We start from the raw sequence: 24,306 nt of genomic DNA on the forward strand, positions 1-24,306 counted from the left end.
GAATGGTGATCATTAAAGTCAATAAATAATAAACGCTAAAGGGAATGTGGAGAAAGGGAACCCTCTTACACTTTTGGCGGGAACTTACATTGGTGCAGCCACTATTGAAAACAGGATGGAGGTTCCTCAAAAAACTGAAAATAGAGCTGCCAAGTAATCCAGCAATCTTATTCCTGGGCATATACCCAGAAAAAACTACAATTTAAAAAGACAGAGGAGAAAAGGAAAGACATACCTATTTGAATGCAGAGTTTTAAAGAATAGGAAGGAGAGATAAGAAAGCCTTCCTCAGTGATCAATGCAAAGAAATAGAGGAAAACAACAGAATGGGAAAGACTAGAGATGTTTTCAAGAAAATCAGAGATACCAAGGGGAAATTTCATGGAAAGATGGGCACAATAAAGAACAGAAATGGTACGGACCTAACAGAAGCAGAAGATTTTCAGAAGAGGTGGCAAGAATACACAGAAGAACTATACAAAAAAGATCTTCATGACCCAGATAACCATGATGGTGTGATCACTCACCTAGAGCAAGACATCATGAAATGTGAAGGCAAGTGGGGCTTAGGAAGCATCACTATGAACAAAGCTAGTGGAGGTGATAGAATTCCAGTTGAGCTATTTCATATGCTAACAGATGATGCTGTGAAAGTGCTGCACTCAATATGCCAGCAAATTTGGAAAACTCAGCAGTGGCCACAGGACTGGAAAATGTCAGTTTTCATTCCAATCCCAAAGAAAGGCAATGCCAAAGAATGCTCAAACTACTGTACAATTGTACTCATCTCACACACTGGTAAAGTAATGCTCAAAATTCTCCAAGCCAGGCTTCAACAAACATGAACCATGAACTTCCAGATGTCCAAGCTGGACTGAGAAAAGCTGGATTGCCAACATCTTTTGGATCATTGAAAAAGCAAGAGAGTTCCAGAAAAACATCTACTTCTGCTGTATTGACTATGTCAAAGCCTTTGACTTCGTGGATCACAACAAACTATGGAAAATCTTCAAGAGATGTGAATACCAGACCACCTGATCTGCCTCTTGAGAAATCTGTATGCAGGTCAGGAAGCAACAGTTAGAATTGGACATGGAACAACAGATTAGTTCCAAATCGGGAAAGCAGTACCTCAAGGCTGTATATTTTCACCCTGCTTATTTAACTTATATGAAGAGGACATCATGAGAAAGGCTGGGCTGGATGAAGCTCAAGCTGGAATCAAGATTGCTGGGAGAAATATCAATAACCTCAGATATGCAGATGACACCACACTTATAGCAGAAAGCAAAGAAGAACTAAAGAGCCTCTTGATGAAAGTGAAAGAGGAGAGTAAAGCAGTTGGCTTAAAGCTCAACATTCAGAAAACTAAGATCATGGCATCCAGTCCCATCACTTCATGGGAAATAGATAGGGAAATAGTGGAAATAGTGAGAAACTTTATTTTTTGGGGCTCCAAAATCACTATAGATGGTGACTGCAGCCATGAAATTAAAAGACCCTTACTCCTTGGAAGAAAAGCTATGGCCAACCTAGACAGCATATTAAAAAGCAGAGACATTACTTTGCCAACAAAGGGCCATCTAGTCAAAGCTATGGTTTTTCCAGTAGTCGGGTATGGATGTGAGAGTTGGACTATAATGAAAGCTGAGCGCAGAAGAATTGTTGCTTTTGAACTGTGGTGTTGGAGAAGACGCTTGAGAGTCCCTTGGACTGCAAGGAGATCCAACCAGTCCATCCTAAAAGAAATCAGTCCTGAATATTCATTGGAAGGACTGATGTTGAAGCTGAAACTCCAATACTCTGGCCACCTGATGTAAAGAAATGACTCATCTGAAAAGACCCTGATGCTGGGAAAGACTGAAAGTCAGAGAAGAAGGGGACGACAGAGAATGATGAGATGTTGGATGGCATCACCGACTCAATGGACATGAGTTTGAGTAAAGTCCAGGAGTTGGCGATTGACAGGGAGGCCTGGCGTGCTGCAGTCCTTGGGGCCGCAAAGAGTCGGATATGACTGAGCGACTGAACTGAACTGAACTGATAAGCACTCCTATTTCAAAGCAACACTATTCACAATAGCCAAGACATGGAAATAACCTACATGTCCATTAACATGAGTAGATAAAGAAGATACATCTAAAAGGTCCCAGGTGGCTAAGTGGTAAAGAATCAGCCTGTGAATGCAGGAGCTGCAGGAAAAGCAGGTTCAGTCTCTAGGGCAGGAAGATCCCCTGGAGGAGGAAATGGCAACCCACTGTGTCCTCTTGACTGGAAAATTCCATGGACAGAGGAGCCTGGTGGGCTATAGTCCATGGGGTCGCAGAGTCAGACACGACTGAGCAACTGAACACACACACACACACACACAATGGAATATTACTCGGCCATTAAAAAGAATGAAACAACGCCATTTGCAGCAACATGGCTGAACCTAGAGCTTATCATACTAAATGAAGTAAGTTAGAAAGAGAAAGTCAAATACCATATAATATCACTTATACAAAACCTAAAATATCACACACAAAAAACATATCTATGAAACAAAACAGACTCACAGTCACATACATCAGACCTGTGGTTGCTAAAGTGGAGAGGGGTAGAGGAGGGAAAGATTGGGGGTTTAGGAATAGCAAATACACACTATCATGCATAGGATGAATAAACAAGGAGCCACAGTCAGTAGTGTGTGATAAGCCATAATGGGAAAGAACATGAAAAAGAACAACATGCATAATTGAGTCTCTTTGCTGTACAGCAGAAATTAACACAACATTGTTAATGTAAATACTTCAATAAAATTTTTTAAGAAAAGAATAGAGATTGAAGGAATAATCTTTTCTTTTTCATTTGTCTTAAGATTAAACTATGATAACAAACAGTAGGTATAATGTGTCTAATAAGTTGCAGAAAACTCAACTCACCTGAGTAAAATCATATATATTACAGAAACACATTAATACAGATATTTACCTCAAAGTTTCACATTTTATATAAGCATTTACAAAGAACTAGGGCAATTACTAGTTAATACTGTGACTTATAGTGATAAATGGAAAGTTTTAGAATGGGCAAATGGATAAGCTAAATGAATAGTTGGAGTCTGTTTAAAATCTAAGATACAACAGAATAAATATATTAAAATGCTAAAATAAAGAAAAAATCTAAGTGGAAAAGAAACTCTAGTAATGTGTCACAAGATTTGGAGTTCTCCTTAACAAGAACTTATTTTAGAAATCTAGATATTAAACACTAAACCAGTTTAACAGTACCTAGGAATTTTTTAAACTCATAGGCATGTCTAACACAAATATAAACCTCAAAACACATGTAAAACAAAATATCCATTTTTATAATACAGTCTACTATAATTTATTTTGAAGTTTCCTTACCTTTATTGTCTGTCTGCTTGTTTGAAATCGTTGATCAGACACTTGCTGCTGATGCAGGAGCTTTTCATTGACTTCTTTATATTCTTTAACAGCCAGTTCTGCTGCTTTTTTGGCATTCAAAAGTACACTGTTTTGCTGTTGCAAGGATACAATCCGTTCTCGTAATAAAACGACATTACTATTTGATTTCTGGGCAGTTATATTTTTCCATTTTTCTCTGTTAACTATATAAAAACAATATTTTAAATAATTTTTTAAAGATCTTGTTAAGTTAAAAAGACATTGTTAATTTCATATATATTCTTACCTCTGGTAGGACCTGCTGTATGTGAAGTCTTTTGAATACTGCTATTCTTCTTTTGAAGAGCTGATTTTTTGGCATTCTTGTGAAAATAAGTCTAAATTTGAAAGTTTCATAAAAATTAGATTATAACTGATGATAATTTCAAGTGAACCAACAAAATATATATTATTTATTTATTTACTTAGAAATGTATGTATTTATGCATAGTGAAAGAAATCTGGACAATAAAAATCTGTAACTGATGTCAAGAACTCATAAATGAACTAACAGTGCACTAAAGTTGACCTAGCAGGGAGAAGATAAAAATACAAAAATCAACACAAAAGTAGTAGAAATTTAACCTAAAGGACAGTTTAAAAAGTTAGGAGTAAAAACAGTAGAAGCAACAAAAATACAATAATATTTTATAACATTCTTTGGAAATCTAGCTCCTTTTCTAAAATACTGTTCTCTGTTGTAGAGTTATAAGTAATTTCGGCAAACAAAATTAAAATAATAGTGATGATAACAATGTGATTCTCTTTGAAGCTGTATGTTTTCCTCATGACATTGCAATACACTGAGGCTAAATAAAATGAAACCATTTTGATTTGTTCCAAACTGTTTCACCAATCTATAAAAGTTTTCCCCAAACAAAAATTTAAATAGGAATATGTTTCAAAATATTACAAATCCTAACAATAAAGTATATCATCTTGTTTAAGAATTTATTTCCAGGGAAACAGGAACAATATCAATCTAGAGAATTATTTCTTTAAATAAAAGAACTTTTTTCAAAAAACCCACTTCAGTTGAAGGAAAGTAAAAATTTAACTGAATGTTATTCTGACATTGAGCCATAGATTCTATATCGACAGACATATACGTTATACTAAATTATATATAAAGCATGTACTTAAAGTAAAAAGCTGATTTATTAACACAAATACCAAAAACTACTATCTAAGATAGGAACGACCTTTAAAATAAATTCTTTCCTATAAATGAAATGTTTCATTTCTCAAGGTATTTTTATTTATTATTTTTGCTTGATTTTTTTTATTTGCTTGATTTTAAATTAATTATTTCAGTTCAGTTCAGTTCAGTTCAGTTGCTCAGTCGTGTCCGACTCTTTGCGACCCCATGAACCACAGCACACCAGGCCTTCCTGTCCAGATCAACTCCTGGAGTCCATCCAAACCCATGTCCATTGAGTCGGTCATGCCATCCAACCATCTCATCCCTGTCGTCCCCTTCTCCCCCTGCCCTCAAACTTTCCCAGCATCAGGGTCTTTTCCAATGACTTAGCTCTTCACATGAGGTGGCCAAAGTATTGGAGTTTCAGCTTCAACATCAGTCCTTTCAATGAACACCCAGGACTGATCACCTTTAGAATGGACTGGTTGGATCTCCTTGAAGTCCAAGGGACTCGCAAGAGTCTTCTCCAACACCACAGTTCAAAAGCATCAATTCTTCAGTGCTCAGCTTTCTTTATAGTGCAACTCACATCCATACATGACCACGGGAAAACCATAGCCTTGACTAGACAGACCTTTGTTGGCAAAGTAATGTCTCTGCTTTTTAATATGCTGTCTAGATTGGTCATAACTTTCCTTACAAGGAGTAAGTGTCTTTTAATTTCATGGCTGCAATCACCATCTGCAGTGATTTTGGAGCCCAAAAAAATAAAGTCAGCCACTGTTTCCCCATTTATCTGCCATGAAGTGATGGGACCACAGGCCATGATCTTAGTTTTCTGAATGTTGAGCTTTAAGTCAACTTTTTCACTCTCCTCTTTCACTTTCATCAAGAGGCTCTTTAATTCTTCTTCACTTTTTGCTGTAAGTGTATTGTCATCTGCATATCTGAGGTTATTGATACTTCTCCCAGAAATCTTGATTCCAGCTTGTGCTTCTTCCAGCCCAGCGTTTCTCATGATGTGCTCTGCATGGAAGTTAAATAAGCAGGGTGACAATATACAGCCTTGACGTACTCCTTTTCCTATTTGGAACCAGTCTGTTGTTCCATGTCCAGTTCTAACTGGTGCTTCCTGACCTGCATATAGGTTTCTCAAGAGGCAGATCAGGTGGTCTGGTATTCCCATCTCTTTCAGAATTTTCCAGAGTTTATTGTGATCCACAGAGTCAAAGGCTTTGGCATAGTCAATAAAGCAGAAATAGATGTTTTTCTGGAACTCTCTTGCTTTTTTGATGATCCAGCAGATGTTGGCAATTTGATCTCTGGTTCCTCGGTCTGTTCTAAAACCAGCTTGAACATCTGGAAGTTCACTGCTCACGTATTGCTGAAGCCTGGCCTGGAGAATTTTAAGCATCATTTTACTAGCGTGTCAATTCTTTAATCATTAAGATTCAATTAATATTATGTGCTGGTCATGTACTGACCACTGTAAAAAGATCCAAATCAGAACTACCAAATTACCAATATTAGTTATTATGTGTGCATGCTTAGTCGCTCACTAGTGTCCGATGCTTGCGACCCCATAGACTATAGCCTACAAGGTTCCTCTGTCCATGGGATTTTCCAGGCAAGAATACTGGAGTGTGTTGCCATTTCCTTCTCCAATTAGTTACCTTACTTGGTATCAAATTAACTGGACCTAAAATTAAAAAGAGGCTTCCATTTCCAGTGTTACTACTCATGAGAAACCCAGAAATATACTTTGAAGTAAGCACGCTTAAATCATGTTTTAAACATGAGAAAGTGTTACGGTAAATTCTGAGGCCAAAAATAAAGTAAAGCAATAATTCAGAGGGATTTTCCTGGTGGACCAGTTGTTAGGATTCCAGGCGTTCACTGCTGGGGACCCGGGTTTGATCCCTGGTTGGGAAACGAAGATCCTACAAGCTGTGCATTGCAGCCAAAACAAACAAATTCAGAGACAAGGAATAAGCAAAGTGATAATCCTTTTCGATCTTTTAGTTCAGTCGCTCAGTTGTGTCTGACTCTTTGCATCCCCAGCACTCCAGGCTTCCCTGACCATCACCAACTCCTGGAGCTTACTCAAACTCATGTCCATGGAGTCGGTGATTCCATCCAACCATTTCATTCTCTGCCGTCCCCTTCTCCTCCCACCTTCAATCTTTCCCAGCATCAGGGTTTTTTCAAATGAGTCAGTTCTTCGCATCAGGTGGCCAAAGTATTGGAGTTTCAGCTTTAGCATCAGTCCTTCCAAAGAATATTCAGGACTGATTTCTTTTAGGATGGACTGGTTGGATCTCCTTGCAGTCCAAGGGACTCTCAAGCGTCTTCTCCAACACCACAGTTCAAAAGCATCAATTCTTTGGTGCTCAGCTTTCCTTATAGTCCAACTCTCACATCCGTACGTGACTACTAGAAAAACCATAGCTTTGACTAGACAGACCTTTGTTGGCAAAGTAATGTCTCTACTTTTTAATATGCTGTCTATGTTGGTCATAGCTTTTCTTCCAAGGAGTAAGGGTCTTTTAATTTCATGGCTGCAGTCACCATCTGCAGTGATTTTGGAGCCCAGAAAAATAAAGTTTCTCACTATTTCCACTGTTTCCCCGTCTATTTGCCATGAAGTGATGGGTCTGGATGCCATGATCTTAGTTTTCTGAATGTTGAGTTTTAAACCAACTGCTTTACTCTCTTTCACTTTCATCAAGAGGCTCTTTAGTTCTTCTTTGCTTTCTGCTATAAGTGTGGTGTCATCTGCAAATCTGAGGTTATTGATATTTTTTCCGGCAATCTTGATTCCTGCTTGTGCTTCATCCAGCCCAGCGTTTCTCATGATGTCCTCTGCATATAAGTTAAATAAACAGGGTGACAATATACAGCCTTGACATACTCCCTTCCCAATTTGGAACCAGTCTGTTATTCTATGTCGAGTTCTAACTGTTGCTTCCTGATCTGCATACAGATATTTAAACTTATTTAAATCTCAACACAGGATGTAGGAGGAAAGGAAAGTCTAGACTCCAACTCCAGATGAGAAATCTGAGGTCACAAAGCTAAGGTATTGCATATAGCAAAAGCCTGTATATCTTCTTCATTCTTGAGTAGTATTCTATAGTATGGATGCATCACAGTTTGATTAACCATTCAGCTACTGAAGAAAATTTTGTTGTTGCAGTTTCTAGCTATTAAAAATAAAGCTGTTATGACCATTCATGTACAGATGTAACTGTCTGGGCTAAACATAAACTTAATCTATGAGATAAATGTCCAAGAGTGAGATGGCTGGGTTGCAAGGGAAGCATATAGTTTCTTTAAAAGAAACTACCAACTGCTCCCCAGAATGCTGTACCACTTTATACTCACACTAGTACTATATGAAAGATCCAATTTCTCTGCATCCTTGTCAGCACTGGTATTTTGTAATTTTAGCTGTTCTAATAGATATGAATGTCATCAGGGTCTCAATCTGCATTTCCCTAATGCTTAATGATATTGAACATCTTTATATGTGCTTATTTGCTATCCATTTATTCGTTTCTGTGAAATATATGTTCATGTCTTTTGCCTGTTTTCTAATTGAACTATTTTTCTACTGTTAAGCCTCAACAAAAATCCTTATATATTCAAGATATCAGTCTTTTGTCACATATATGGTTTTATAAATACTTCCTCCTGGTCTGTATCGTGTTTTTTGTTTGTTTGTTTTTTAAACCCTCTTCAGAGGGTCTTTCACAAAGGCAAAGTTCTTAATCTTGATGCAGTTTAATTTACTGGTGTTTTCTTTTAGGGACCGTGTTTTTGATAACATGTCTAAAAAGTCTTCCACAAGCTCTAAGTCTAAACCCTATTAAGATTTTCTCTTATGGTTCCTTCTTAAAGTCTTAGAATTTGCTTTACATTACTATCTGTGATTTATTTCAAGCTAATTTTTGTATAAAGTGTGAGGTTTAGGTTCATCTTTTTGCCTAGGAAATCTCCCTTTTTCCCAGCACTATTTGTCTCCTCTACTGATCTGTTTTGCACCTTTTTCAAAAATCAGTTATTTTTCATACTTGTAAATCCATTTAATCCATTTCTAGGTTCTCTATTCCATTATATAAGTGTTAAACCTTTCTTCCCCTCCTGGGGGGTGCTTGGTATCACCAGTCCTGACATCACATTGAGTGGTGGGCACTGATGACATCCTTTGTGGTGCAAACACAGGGCAGTTATTTTTTCGCTAAAATTTCCATTTGGTTCTATTTTATATCTTCTACTTCTTTGATGAGAATTTCTACTTCATTCTTGAGATGTTCTAGTTTTTCATTTGTTTCAAGTCTGTTTGTAAATGCTTCTTGAAGCATTTTTATGACAGCTACTTTAAACTATTATATAGTTTGAGTGGCTGTGTCATCTTGCTGTTAGCTTCTCTTGCTGTCTTTTTTTCATACAAGTTGAGGTGTTTCAGGTAGCTAGGTATGATGAATGATATTGAATTATATTCTGGACATTTTAGGTGTTGTATTCCTCATTACTGCCCAGCTGGGGATGGAAGTCCAGTCTCTGATGACATCGTGGTTGGTAATGGGCACCTCATTAATATCACTGCGGGTGAAAGCTCAGGCTCCCCAAAGACCTCTGCTGATACCACCTTGGTTGGGAATTGGAGAATGACCTTGTTTCCGTTCCTCACTTGGCCTCTCTTGACACAGTGGAGAGGGTACGGGAGGCTTTATAGATATGGGAGGTTATGAAAGTCCCCATCTCCGCACTTTACCTCTGAAACTGAGAGAAACACTGTTAGGAAAGGAAAGGGCCATCTCTTCATCGCTGGATACAGATGGATGTCCAACTCCCTACATGGCCTCTAACGGCATGAAGGGAAGAGTCATTACCAGTGCTTCTTCAATGAGCCCTGAAAGGAGGAGAAGGCATGTTTTCTTACAGCTAGGTGAGAATGAAAGTGTATGTTCCTCACTAGGTCTTTACTGGTTGAGGGTAGAGGTAGGGTTGCAATTATTTCCACGGTGTTTGGCTAGGGTAGGGCAGTTATGTAAAAATTTTCTGTTTTATTGGGCTGTCCATTTCCTGTTCCTTTGACTAGAGAGAACAGGGTTTTATAGGAGCTTTTATCTTCTGACCAACTGGCCTTTCCAAGTTGCATATTTCTTCAGCATCCAGGCCAGGATATATGAGGCAAAATGAAAACCCAGAGACCTCACCAACCATGTTGTTCCTCCAATTCTGAGATCCCTACTTGGTGTGTCTCCTCTCTACTTTTCAGAATCTTCTCACCATTTCATTATTAATTTATTTTGATAGAGTCCCTATCAAAATCCCAAAGGTGTGTTTGTGAGAAGCTGATTCCAAAGAACAAAGGACCAAGAATACTGAAGGAACTCTTGAAGGAAAACAAGATGGAAGACTTGTTCTATTATCAATTAAGACTACTATAAAATAACAGTGATGAGACAGTATGATATAGATGAATATATTTATGGAACAGAAGAAAAATACCCAGTTACATACCCATATGTATATGCACACCTGATTTACAACAAAGGTGGTACTACTGCACAGAGTGGGGCAAAGTGTAAAACTTAATCCCTATCATTCATCACATGTAAAAATCAATGCCAGACATAGAGGTCAAAATCAAAACAGTAAATCAGACAGTACAGAAAAAGGCAACAAGTAAGGTAGTATAAAAATACAAAGTCGAAGTAGGTAAAAAATTTATAGAGAGCATAAAAAAGTATTATTCATAGAGGAAAAAATTATTAAATTTGACCACGTTAGAATTATGATGTTTTATTCCCCCAAAAGATTCCACTAAAAAGAGTGAAAGGGCACAGGATGGCGTGGGGCAAGAACATAATCAACAGAAGACTCATATGTAGCATACATAAGAACTCCTCCAGATGAATAAGGAAAAGACAGACAATTCATTTGTAAAGCAGGAAGCACTTAAGGAAGCAATTCACTGAAGAACTCCAAATGAATAATAATTATAAGAAGTAGTATTCAACGCCTTATTAGTAATCATAGAACATAAATTAAACTCACAATAATATACCTCAATATACAAACAAAAGTGGCTGAGAGCTTGTAAAAAAAAAAAAAAGTGGCTGAGATAAGAAGGACTAACATAACACATGTTGATAAGCAGTAAAAATGTTCACAGTCTGCTAGGGGATGCAACAAATTGGTACCGCACTTTGGAAAACTGTATCACCTAAAATCTTAGAAACACATATTCTATGGTGCAGTAATCCTACCCCTAGGCATTTCATTGTAGAAATGCCCATACTTGTATTTACAAGAATATTCATTACAACATCATTTACAAGAAATCCAAACTGAAGCAACCCAAAATTCAGCAGTAGAATGGGTATATAAACTGTGATATATTCCAATACTAAAATAATATACAACAATAAAAATGAACATATTCCCCATAATATTGAACAAAAAGGCCAGAGACAAAATAAAATACAGATTCCATAAAATTAAAAAACAGGCAAAATTAACCATGTTAGGAGAAATAAAATAATAAAGAAAAGAAGGGGAGTGACTAAAATTAAGATAATGGCTACCTTTGAATAAGTGAGAAGTTCTAATATTTGCCAAATACAATTGGTACAATTTGACCAACTATAATTTTCTGACTCCCAACAATGTACACAGATCTATGCAAAGTAGTTTATACTTCATTCTCTTATTTTATGAGTAGAATTATGAGTTTCTTTTATTTATAAATTCATTAAGCTGTACATAATCAACTTCAGCGACACAAAAATTCCAACCAAATAATGTGTAGCAAAATAGATTTCTTTAAAAACTATTTATCAACCAAACACTCAATCAGCAGGTACTTAGCATATAATTTTTCATCTAAACTTTATTATGCTAGTAACTAAGATAAACTTTAGTCATTCCTGAGCTTTTTACTCCAAAGTTCTGGCAAGATCTCAAAAAATAAATAGTTTTTAGACAAGGTTTTTAAAGAACCTTACAGGTTAATTCAAAGCTCATTTTCTTTAAAAAACAAGATAAAATTATCTTTTCTCAGTTTTTCACTGATCTATGCCAAATAGTAAACCTTTAATGGCATGATATATTCAGTAATAAGAATTACTGAATAAGTTGTCTTGGAACTTTAATATTTTAAGACTTAAAATATACTGGGGAATAAAATACATTAGAGTGAAATAAAAAATAAATCAGAAAAATAAAATAAATACATTGGGGACTATGTATTTATTTGTACATGTATATACATTGCCTAATGTATTTACATTAGGTAGAAATCAGAAATTTAAAGATTTAGTCAGACTAAATTTGTTATTATGAAAGCTAATATAAAAACAGAAGTTTCTTCTCTTCATATATTTTATGTACCTGAAAACAGTAATGAACTTATTATCACATTTATTTCTGGCTGAGATACTTTAAGATTTATATTTAGGAAAATTATATCTACTTACATTTTTATCTATGCAAAAGATTTTTTAACAAATTAGTACTTGAAAATTATTTAAAAGCGAGTATTTTCACTGCATATCACAAAGAAAACAATTTTTAAGGATTCAAATTAAATCACTGGCAACAAAAATTGATTTAAGTTATGACACGAGATGAAATTAAAAAGTCTATAATTAATCAAAACTGTTACATACCTTTGGGGTCTTGTCATCTACATTTGGATATATCTGTACTATTTCTTTTCCTTGCATTTGGCTGTCCTCTGTTTGGTCACTTTCTTTCTGGTCTCGTCTGTCTTCTGTTGGACTTATTTTCTGGGATGTTTCTACAATAATTGTTCCCAAATTTCGTAAGTTCTGTGTTTCAGAATCACTGATTTTGGAAAAAAGGGGAGATATAAAACCCAAGAAGAAGAGTTGTTTAATGTACCACTTTTAAGTTCAAGACTAAATAATAACACAGGTTTCATATATATATATAGCTGTAAATTTAATTTGAACATTTACTAGTTCTCATTGTTAAGAAAGTTAGTCTAAATATATAGAGAGAAAATTTGTGTGAATAGATTTTACTAAATTATAAAATCTCATCAAGAAGTTAGATTATCTAATACCACATGCTTGCCAGCATCACTTCTACAGTATTTCTCTAAGTGTAAAACTCAGGAAGTACATGTTTTGACACGTTCAAGGTTAGAACACTCACTACTTTCTGACCCAGGGTAGAAAGTTTTAATATTTCTAACAGAAAGGAAAGTTTTCTCTTAGTGTAGGACAATATTTGAATCTCTGAGCCATTCACCCATTGATTTAGTTCCATCTCTTATGAGTAGTCATCATTTAATAAAATACTTAAGAAAATCCTTGCCCTTGGGTAGCTTTCATCCTAGTGGGGTGGGGATACAAATAAGAAATAAGAGGACTAAGTTTTACACTGTTTATACTGTTCTGTTCATGGGGTTCTCAAGGTAAAAATACTGAAGTGGTTTGCCATTCCCTTCTCCAGTGGACCACATTCTGTCAGACCTTCAGCAATACGTGACCGTGAACTTCCAAATGTTCAAGCTGGTTTTAGAAAAGGCAGAGGAACCAGAGATCAAATTGCCAACACCCGCTGGATCACTGAAAAAGTAGGAGAGTTCCAGAAAAACAGGTATTTCTGCTTTATTGATTATGCCAAAGCCTTTGACTGTGTGGATCACAATAAACTCTGGAAAAATCTGAAAGAGTTGGGAATACCAGACCATCTGACTTGCCTCTTGAGAAACCTATATGCAGGTCAGGAAGCAACAGTTAGAACTGGACATGGAACAACAGACTGGTTCCAAATAGGAAAAGGAGTACATCAAGGCTGTATATTGTCACCCTGCTTATTTAACTTCCATGCAGAGCACATCATGAGAAACGCTAGGCTGGAGGAAGCACAAGCTGGAATCAAGATTTCTGGGAGAAGTATCAATAACCTCAGATATGCAGATGACACCACCCTTATGGCAGAAAGTGAAGAGGAACTAAAAAGCCTCTTGATGAAAGTGAAAGAGGAGAGTGAAAAAGTTGACTTAAAGCTCAACATTCAGAAAACTAAGATCATGGCATCTGGTCCCATCACTTCATGGCAAATAGAAGGGGAAACAGTGGAAACAGTGTCAGACTTTATTTTGGGGGGCTCCAAAACACTGCAGATGGTGCCTGCAGCCTTGAAATTAAAAGATGCTTACTCCTTGGAAGGAAAGTTATGACCAATCTAGACAGCATATTAAAAAGCAGAGACATTACTTTGCCAACAAAGGTCTGTCTAGTCAAGGCTATGATTTTTCCAGTGGTCATGTATGGATGTGAGAGTTGGACTGTGAAGAAAGCTGAGTGCTGAAGAATTGATGCTTTTGAACTGTGGTGTTGAAGACTCTTGAGAATCCCTTGGACTGCAAAGAGATCCAACCAGTCCATCCTAAAGCAGATCCGTCCTGGATGTTCATTGGAAGGACTGATGCTGAAGCTGAAACTCCAGTACTTTGGCCACCTCATGGAAAGAGTCGATTTATTGGAAAAGACCCTGATGCTGGGAAAGATTGAGGGCAGGAGGAGAAGGGGACGACAGAGGATAAGATGGATGGATGGCATCACCGACTTGATGGACATGAGTTTGAGTAAACTCCAGGAGTTTGTGATGGATAGGGAGGCCTGGCGTGCTGCGATTCATGGGGTCGCAAAGAGTCGGACATGACTGAGCGGCTGAACTGTGCTGAAGTTTTACACACACAGTGTGTGCTAATAGTTTGAAATAGTATGTTAATAGTTTGTGTAAAAAATAATAAAGGGAAGTAGATTAGAAGTGTTGGTGTTAATGCTGACTAGAAATGTAAGTCCAATCCCTTTTCTACATGGATTATCTATTTGGACATAGTTATATGACACCAGCAACAGTGGTTTCTCTAAGAAAAACATCTCTAGCTTGACCTAATATTCTCAACATAAATGCTTTTGAGATGCTTTCCCATCCTGATCCCTCTTGAAAGCATACCAGGTTATTTTGATGAACGATTATGGCCAGAATTTAATTTAATATTTCAGGTGTACTATGAGAAGACTTTGGCCACCTCGTGTGAAGAGTTGACTCATTGGAAAAGGCCCTGATGCTGGGAGGGGTTGGGGGCAGGAGGAGAAGGGGATGACAGAGAATGAGATGGTTGGATGGCATCACCGACTCGTTGGACATGGGTTTGAGTAAGCTCTGGGAGTTGGTGATGGACAGGGAGGCCTGGCATGCTGCGATTCATGGGGTCGCAAAGAGTCAGACACGACTGAGCGACTGAACTGAACTGAACTGATGAGACGCACAGGACTCCTGATAGATGCAGATTAAATTTGTGTAAGCTTTTCCAGCGTGCATTATGAACTGAGACATAAAGGATTTAACAAATCTTCCTAAGTTTTGTTAGTTTAAACACTAAGTCTCATATTTTTCCCATTGTATAGCTGAAAATTTGGTATTTTATAGCCAAGTATAGGACCCTATCATCTTTTGGATAACTATATCTTCCCAGTCTATTGTTATCTTTGGGGATTTTGGTTCTATTTTGTAATGTATTTTCCAGCCCTTTCACTGTCTCCTTTTCCACAGATTTGATAAACATGTTTTGCTGAAATTCTTCTTTTCTTCTTCAAGGTATTAACAACCCCTGCTGATTATTACCTATCAAGATAAAGGTAATTCGTATATTGGGACTCATAAAAAGCAAGTTGCCCCAGTGGCCTGGCCCAATCAGTAATCAAAACCAAATTCATCATCAAAACATTAATGCAAAATATATCACTGTCAAGGAAACTTAACATACACCAATCAAAATCCCCCAAACCAGCTTCAGCTAGTTTACCTTACCCTAGAAAATAGAACCCACTAGCCTTAAAAGGAAATCCCTGATCTCCTAATCAGTCATGTTCTGTTTCTGCTTGGCCTCTTCTTACCGTTGCTGTTTAGCCGCTAAGTTGTGTCCAACTCTTTTGCCATCTCATGGACTCTAGCCCACCAGGCTCCTCTATCCATAGGATTTCCCAGGAAAGAATACTGGAGTGGACTGCCATTTTCTTCTCCAGGGGATCTTCCTGACACAAGGATCAAACCCATGTCCCCTTTATTGCAAGCAGATTCTTTACCACTGAGCCACCAAAGAAGCCCTGGCCTCTTCTAATGTGCTTTAAAACTCCCCCTTGCCTCAAATCTCTTGAAGAGTCCTCCACAGCTTGTTAGGCACTGGACTCCCCTAATGTGTGCTTGTTCCCCACACTTGTTACTAAATTGTATTTTTTTTTTCGTTATTTGACATCATGCTTTTGTAATGCTATACAACATGGGAAATAAATATTAATAAGGTAATGATGATATAGTATCATACAAATATATAAAGGACCAAGCTCTATTTTCCTCACTATCCAAGTAAACTTTTTACATTTCAGACTATGAAAATCTAAAAGAAATATTTGGGTTGGCCAGGAAGTTTGTTCAAATTTTCCATAAGACAAACATTATGGAAAAATCTGGATGAAGTTTTTGGCCAATCCAATGGAATATTCTGAAATCCTGAAGCTTCATTTAGGATTTCTAATAGTTTGAGAATTCTTTGCATTTGAGTGATTCCTAGGATTGTTCAGTCAGGCAGGAAATATAACATAATCCTCACAGTATAAAACTGACTTTCACTGCTAAATAACTTAAAATCACAATCCCTATGTTTTAATAGATATGGTGATACATCTCCCAAAATATGCGACCTTCTGCCATGCATTAAGAAGACAAAATTGAACTGAGTGTATTTCTTAACTTTCATGTATTTATTCACATATACATACACATGAGTAAATATGTAATACGTACCACTATATAATGAAAAGTGTGGTAGTACCAACTTATGAGATATAATTAGTAGATGAAACCAGAATTTCCTGGAAGACATTGATAAACACTTAGTGGGTTTTAAGCCAAGTAGGATTTTATCTCTCATTGCTTTTGAAAACATGGAGGAAAACCTTAGAAGAGGTAACAAAGAAGCAGGAATGCAGATTTGGTCTTTCTTACTACTGTTGTAAATTTGCTTCTGAGTTGTTCACCTGCATAAAGACCAGAGGCATGACCAATGTTCATTTAAAACACTGGTTCCCAAACTTGTCTGCATATTGGAATCAGCTGCAGAGACTCAAAAACTACTGAAGCTCGTATCTCGCTCCAGAAGTTATGATTTAATTGTTCTGGGATGTGGCCTGAGCTTTGGAATTTTTATAAGATCCCCAGGTGATTCTAATATGCAAACAAGTTTGAGAACTGCATTTTCAAATGTTTCACTTCTATGTCTAAGAAAACTATCCAGAAACATCTCAAATCTAAAACAGACCACGACTGCAGATTAAAAAAAAAAAAAAAACTTAGGAAAATAAAAGGAAATATATGCTGCTATAAAACAAGACAGAATTACAGAAAATTGTTCCATGTGTCTGTTAGCAATTCTGGCAACACTAAATGTCCCTATTATTTAGGTATAAAAAGAGGTGTTTTATCATCCATTTACCTTTGTGGTTTTACTGACGTGCTTCAAGTGTGTCTGTGAATGGATAGCCAGGGGTAAAGGAAAGAAATATTATAGATTTTTAGTATTCCCTTGCTGCTATTCACTAGGGGTTATATAACTTAGAACTAGCAATCTGTAGAGTTTTAACTTTAAAATACGAATTTTAGCCACCATTCAATTAAAGTTAGTACAATGACTTTGCATAATACATACATGAAATAATTAGTGAAGATGGTTCTTAATTTAAAGGATGTTAAACAGCTTGTAGACATCTGGTAACAAGCTGAAATGGGTCATTCAAAATTTATCTAACTAAATTAAGGGGAAAAAATGTTTCTCCTCCCAGGTTGCCATGTCACAAGATAACTAAACCGACTTAGTAGGCTTGCCTGGGAATCCTTAGCTGTCAGTGGTGAATATGCAAAGGGCCAGCAAATTAAATCAACCTGCCAAACTGTCAATTTCAAGCCTCATGACTGCATGAAAATAGCATCACTGGAAGAAATCAAGCATTGCCTTCTTTTGGGTTTCCTGGCACCTATTCAAATACTCATGCAGTTGTGGCTAATTTTGCATGCAAATTTCAGTCAATAAGCTCAGAACAAGACCTCCCAAGATATTTCAAAGGATCTGACAGTATTTTTTCTGAATACCAAATCGACAGTAGTTGAAATTCAATCTCCATTTGCTGGTGCTTTACATATGCACAGTGTCCCCACCACAGACCTAAGTTAATGAGAGCTTTACCTGCTTTCACTCATGTCCTCCCAGTCGTCCTTGCTGAGGTTCTCAAACACATTGCTCATGACCTTGATGGAGTGATTGAGAACAGTGTGGTAACGACCCACAGAGCACTTTTTCTTGGCTGTTTTAAATTTAACCTTGGTAGTGGTTGTCTTATAATCAGATTGCCCAGATCCAGATCGCGCTTCCGTGGTGGCCATCTCAGATTTAGCTTTGTCCGCTGAATGCTGTAATTTCTCCATTGAATTCATCAGCTCTTCATTTTCATTTCTCAGCTCGTTAGCTTCCGCCACTTGTCTCCTCAGGGAAACGACTTCTATCTCCAGCTCACTGATCTTTGCCTCAAGTTTAGCTTTGTCTTTCTCCGCACCCTTACTTCCCTTTTTTAACTGTTCCAGCTCTTTTTCTCTAGTCTGTGCATCTTCTTGCAGCTCTTTTACAAGGGATTTCAGGAAATCATTTTCTTTTATTAAATTTTTATTCCCTTCTTTTAATTTTCTTGACCTTTTCTCAAAAGATTTTAGCCGATTTTCCAATTCAATGACCTAAACAAAACAGTTTTATTTATTTTTTTAAAAGCCCCAAACCAGAATCTACTGTATTTTTATTATTTCTAACTTGTAAGGACAAAATAAAAATGTAAAGTACTTAAATTCTAAATAATTCTAAGGTGGTATAGATAAATACATTCTAAAATGCAATAATACATCTTTTAAATAAAGGACAGATGGTAAAAGAAGTTAAAATTTTACACAATGTGATATAGCACTAACTATACTAATAAGCTTTGCAGAGTTCTGAGAGACCATAAATGCTTTGGTTTTATAATCTGCTGTTGGGAAGGAAAACAGTTCTTTCTACCATTCTAGGTTCTTTGGCTGGTCTAAGAATGAAATTGATATAAGACAGATTAAAAAGAGAAAAACAAAAATTTAATAATATGCATAACTCCTCTATACTTGGGAGATATCCAGGAAAAATGAGTAACTCCCCAAAATGGCTTAACTCCCTTAAGCCATCACCTTACATACCATTTTCATCTAAAGACAAAACAAGATTTGGGGAGGTGGGAGTCTTTTATAGGAGGTTCCCAGGAAAAACACAGTAAACAAGGGTCTGGTTAAGCAGATTCAGGTCTGTGCCTTCTCCACTGATAACAGTTTTAGAGTTGTGGTTATAGCTTCCTGGTACAGCAAGGTATACTCCCTTACAAATGGAGATTTCCCTTATAAATGTAAATGTTTCTTACCAAAGGATAACTTCCACTCAACTTTCAGAGCTTTTCCTATGTCTGGAGTTTCTTAAAAATAGTCAGCCTAAAATAATCAATGTGCCAAAGAGGCAAGTACTTTGGGGTTATATATTTTGCTCCCCCTTCACTACTCACTGTGAAAAAAAATACTTTCAGAGAAAAACAACTTACACAAAAAGTTTAAAAAATAGGTAAATGGGGAAACTTTATTATTAAAATAATATTAGTCTTCCGTATTTAATTATCACATGAAAAACCGATGACCTAAATAGAAAATAATCAACTGAGGCTGCTTTTTCATAACTTATAAAAATATAATTTTAGTAGTTATAACATCTAGTTTATACAAGAACTTTTTATAGTAAGAAATTTCAAAAATTATTTGAAAAGAAAGACATTTGCACAAATAAATCTAATAAAGGACAGAATCTAATTAAGTCTGGACATAAAGGAAAGAGCAATTGATTCTAAACCATGAGTACAAAAATTTCAAGGAGTTGATTTTGTTCTGCCCGTAGTCCGAGTCCCTGGTCAGGAAAGAAGACTCCTCGAAACAATGCAACTCGCAATAGGGGAATTTATTACTGACTCAGCCAGGGCCTCCCGCCCTCACCAGGTGTGTGAGGACGAAAGGCCCCGAGCCCCAGTTCTCTCGGGTATTTATTAGGTCAAAATAAGCAGCAGATAGTTGGCGCAATCGGATTGGTTACACAGTGGGTAGTTGGCGCAAGCTGATAGGTTACACAGTTGCAAGGTAATTTTTGTTGGCCCAACGTGAGGCTTTCAGCTTTCCCCTGATAGGTTTCCTTTTCTCTGGCTAGGCATATGTTGATTGGCTGGCTCTAGGAGGCCTGATTATTATGTTACCCTGGGAAACCAGGCTACTCCCTAATCAAGGCTGCCTGCCATGGCGTTAGCCGTGACAGCCTCACAGATTTCAATTTAAATCTTAAAAAATAATCAATATTGAATGTTAAGCACTGTTGGGGAGAAAGAAATTTTCCTCTATTCTTCTATGTTCTTATGGTTGGTCTAAGAACTACTTTGACATGAGACAGATCAACAGGATAATATCAAAGTTTTTATAACATGTGTACATAGGAAAGACCCAGGAAACCTGAGTAGCTCACTGAAATGCCAAAATACCATCCTCAACTTAAATACCATTTTCAGCTAAAGAAGAAAAGAGGATGTTAGGGGTGGGTAGAAGCCTACTGGTTTAAGGAGGAAAGCAATCAATAAGGAAATGGAAAAGCAAAAGTGTGGTAAACAAATGTCTGCTGGGCCCTAGAGAAACAATTCGACAGAGAGAAATTTTAACAGACTTTGCTAGAGTCCTCCCTGTCGACACACCTAGTTCATACTCATTACCTAAAATAATAGGTTCCTTCCTGGGACAGGTCTTCTATCTTCATTCTTTTAGGTAGCTGGGAGATGGTCAAAGTTTCTTCCTGAGTTTGGGGGACCTTACTTGTTTTTAGCTCAAAATAACCCATATGTCAAAGAAACTTTTTGGAGTGGCAAATTTTACTCCTTTACAGTACATTTCACCATTTATTAAAAATTTTTAATAAATCTCAAAAACACATGAAGTAAGTAGAGCCAATAATTATCTTCCCAGAAAAGGAAATGGAGGCTCTGAAAACTTAACACACAGAGGTTTAAGAGGTAAACATTTCCTGGTTTAAACTGGGATTCAAGTTTGCTATTTTGTACCCATCTCACTATTCCACAAGCCATATGGGGAAGAAGAATTACATATATATATATATACACACATACACATATATGGAAAATGAACAAAGAACTGGGGTCAAGAAAGAAGGAGTCAAGGAAGAAACCTTTATAGGTCTTAATAGAGCTTACTCAACCTGGAGTAAACGTATATGAGTTTGCACCAGACTACTGTAGATCTCTGGGAAACAAATTCTATTGTTCCCTCTCAATGCAAATACTTTACTGAAGAGCTGGATAATGTGACAAAAAATACCACGTTCAGGAATACATGAACATTTTTACTTTTTCTAAATCACTCTATCACCAAATCATATTGTCCATTTAGTAAAAAATTCTACAAGCAAATCAGGAATAACACCCTTTTATAATCTCTTCAGTTTCTCTCAATGATCTTTTAATCACTGCCCCAAATAGTACAGTTTTCATAAATATACTTTAAAATATTTTAGCATGTTAGATTCCAAGGTGGAGTGAATTTAAAGGGACTGTATTTTTTTAAATTATTTTATGAAAATAAACTATTATAACTTTAAAAATGATTTTGACAGTGATGATATAAAAATATTAGTAAGAAGGACTTCAGTCTGTAGGAAATTGAATTTTGAGCCTGGTCTAGATCTCACATCTAGCTCTGACTGCTTTACCCCATGAGATATTAATCTATTTTAACTTTACTTTCCTCATCTGTAAAATGGGAATAGTAACAGCTATCTTCTAAGTTATAAGTATTAAATATGATCATATATGACAATTCTTAGCAAATAGTAAGTTCTAAACAGCTTATCATCATCATCTCATTATTATTAATCGTAATAGCTATTTAATAAAATTACTTGAGCTAAAAATGCAATTACCTACACTAAATACTGCTGAATTAGCTATTAAATCAACTTACACTTTTGATTAAAATATAATATGTTATGAAGAAGTGTAGCAAACATCTTAAATTTAAGAGTTCAATCCTGGAAACTGGCATTTTTTTTTTTTTTTAAAGATTGGGTACAACTCATGAAAATTTCATATGCAACAATGGAGAAATACCTTTTTTAGGTCCAGTATGTTTAAAATGTTTAAAGTTTGTTAACTGCCTACTGTGAATCTATGTTTAATCATAAGAACTAGTAAAGATTATTTGTATTTAAATTTAAAATGGGGAACAACATAGATACTACTTCTAAAGAATTTGATGAAGGAAAGTTCATAGCACATATGAAAGTGTTATTCAAGGTACACTCTCTAAAAATTGTTGTCAAATTGACTTTGTTGCTGCTGCTGCTAAGTCATTTCATCATGTCCAACTCTGTGCGACCCCAAAGACAGCATCCCACCAGGCTCCTCTGACCCTGGGATTCTCCAGGCAAGAATACTTTAGTGGGTTGCCATTTCCTTCTCCAATGCATGCAGGCATGCTAAGTCACTTCAGTCCTGTCTGACTCTGTGCGACCCTATGGACAGCAGCCCACCAGGCTCCTCTGTCCATGGGATTCTCTAGGTAAGAATACTGGAGTGGGTTGCCATTTCCTTCTCCCAAATTGACTTTACATCTCCAAAAATAGAAAGGAAAGTTTCAACCTATATTTGAAAATGAAAGTCTAGGGAATTGTTAAAAGCATTTGGTTTGGGTGCTAATAGATCATCTCAAGTCCAGTATTGAGAATTTAATTTACCAAAAAGATGGCTTCTTTCAAAACTGAAATAAAACACCTGACTTTTTGAAGTTTGTGTATTACTTTGCTAGAGCTGTCATAACAATGTACACAGATTGGGTGACTTAAACCCTAATAACCTCATTTTAACTTAACTCTTTAAAGACCTTCATCTTCAAATATAGTCATATTCTGAGATACAGGAGATTAGGACTTTGACATAAGAATTTGGCTGAGGGAGGAGACACAATTGGGCTTCCTGGTGGCTCAGATGCTAAAGAATCTGCCTGCAATGCAGGAGACCAGGGCTCGATCCCTGGGTTGGGAAGATCCCCTGGAGAAGGGAGACACAATTTACCCCATAAGGGTTGAAATGTTAGTAATTTTTTTAAAAAAACAAATCTACCCATATGTTTCATTTCTACTATGTACAAATATTGTTTTCATGTTTTCACTATCTTTTAAAGCCATTCTGAATTTCATATATACCCTTGTAAAATAAGGAAACTCAACTAAAAGGGGTTAAATTATGACTCATACAATTGTATTATTTTTTTTAAGTGACAAATTTGACACACGGTCCTATGAAAATAATTCCTTTGGGTTTTTCAGGAGTTAAAATGGATTTCTGGATCTGCTATAGTAGTAGGCAATGAAGGGGAGCAGAATTCTGACTCTAAAATGTCTCTTTGGCACATGTCTTCTCTTGAGCTGGTTGTTTTTAAGAAACTGCAGACATAGGAGAATATCTAAAAACTGAGTAGTAACTGACTCCAGAGCCCCAACATCTTTTCTTGTCTTTAGTTGAAGAAGGTATTTAAGGTGATAGCTTAGGTCATTTCACAGTACCAGTTTCCATGGGTTATCTCCCATGTATACAGGAAGTATACATGTTATTAAACTTCTGTTTTTCCCTGTTAACCTGTCTTTTTATTACAAGGGATGTCTTATCCAACAACCTAGAAGAATAAAGGAAAATTATTTTTCCTCCTCCACATTATTTATGGCAGTTGGAATGAAATAATAAATTTCTTCAGGGTTTATACCCCAAGGTAGTAAGTAGCAGTATAGTATAATATGTCCATGGAGATAAAAATTATACAAAACCTGGCAAAAATGAACAAATTGTTCTGAAACAAAAAAGGTAAGCTGCTATAAACTGTATCACATTCTATCTGGAAGTACATACTTTATTTCAATTACTTATTTTACCTTAAGATAAACGAACATGAGCATTTCTTGTTCTCTATGTTATAATGTCAAACTGATATGTGTCATTCAGTAATAATGAGATGACAGCCTCTGTTACCTGACCATATGGCGAGTGTTAGAAGCATAAGGAATCTCATCATCTGCTGTATATCAATAGATTTCCTACAAATCAATCCACAGATGTACAAAATTTAAGTAACTACATTAATATTTTTGTCTATATATCTGGACACTTCCAGCTTTTTCTAAGTATCCAAGTGGTAGCTGGTTACACGAATAATCTATTTAAAGAACATTTCCTTTATAACACTAACAAAAAGTGCTAAAATAAAACCAAGCCCGTTTAACTGAAATTGATGACTACTACTTAAGTACAAAATTGCAAAGATAAATGTTAAGATTTTTAAACAACATTTTGTTAATGAAGATAACCATGTTGTAAAGTGACTATAGGATTTATATGGAGGGGTTCTGTTAAAACAGGGAGAGTTATACTAAATCATATGAGCATAAATATTTCTCTAAAATGAGATGAGAATGTATAACTTTCAACTTTAACTTTAAAATTATAAACATAT

At 36.2% G+C, this 24,306-nt stretch overlaps 1 protein-coding gene across 2 annotated transcripts in view; it reads right to left on the minus strand.

The window, feature by feature from the left end:
* The window catches only part of CNTLN (centlein), a 319,886-nt gene that overhangs the window by 75,081 nt on the left and 220,499 nt on the right, over window positions 1–24,306 (minus strand). For both annotated transcript variants that reach the window (XM_043890767.1, XM_043890768.1), the window contains 4 exons: window positions 17,885–18,426; window positions 12,273–12,450; window positions 3,700–3,790; window positions 3,393–3,616 (listed from right to left, as the gene is read on the minus strand). In XM_043890767.1, coding sequence (XP_043746702.1) covers window positions 3,393–3,616; window positions 3,700–3,790; window positions 12,273–12,450; window positions 17,885–18,426 — 1,035 coding nt within the window. The remainder of the gene's footprint in view (window positions 1–3,392; window positions 3,617–3,699; window positions 3,791–12,272; window positions 12,451–17,884; window positions 18,427–24,306) is intronic.

Source organism: Cervus elaphus, chromosome 29 (assembly GCF_910594005.1).
Source record: "Cervus elaphus chromosome 29, mCerEla1.1, whole genome shotgun sequence".
In the NCBI taxonomy this organism is placed as follows: Eukaryota; Metazoa; Chordata; class Mammalia; order Artiodactyla; family Cervidae; genus Cervus; species Cervus elaphus.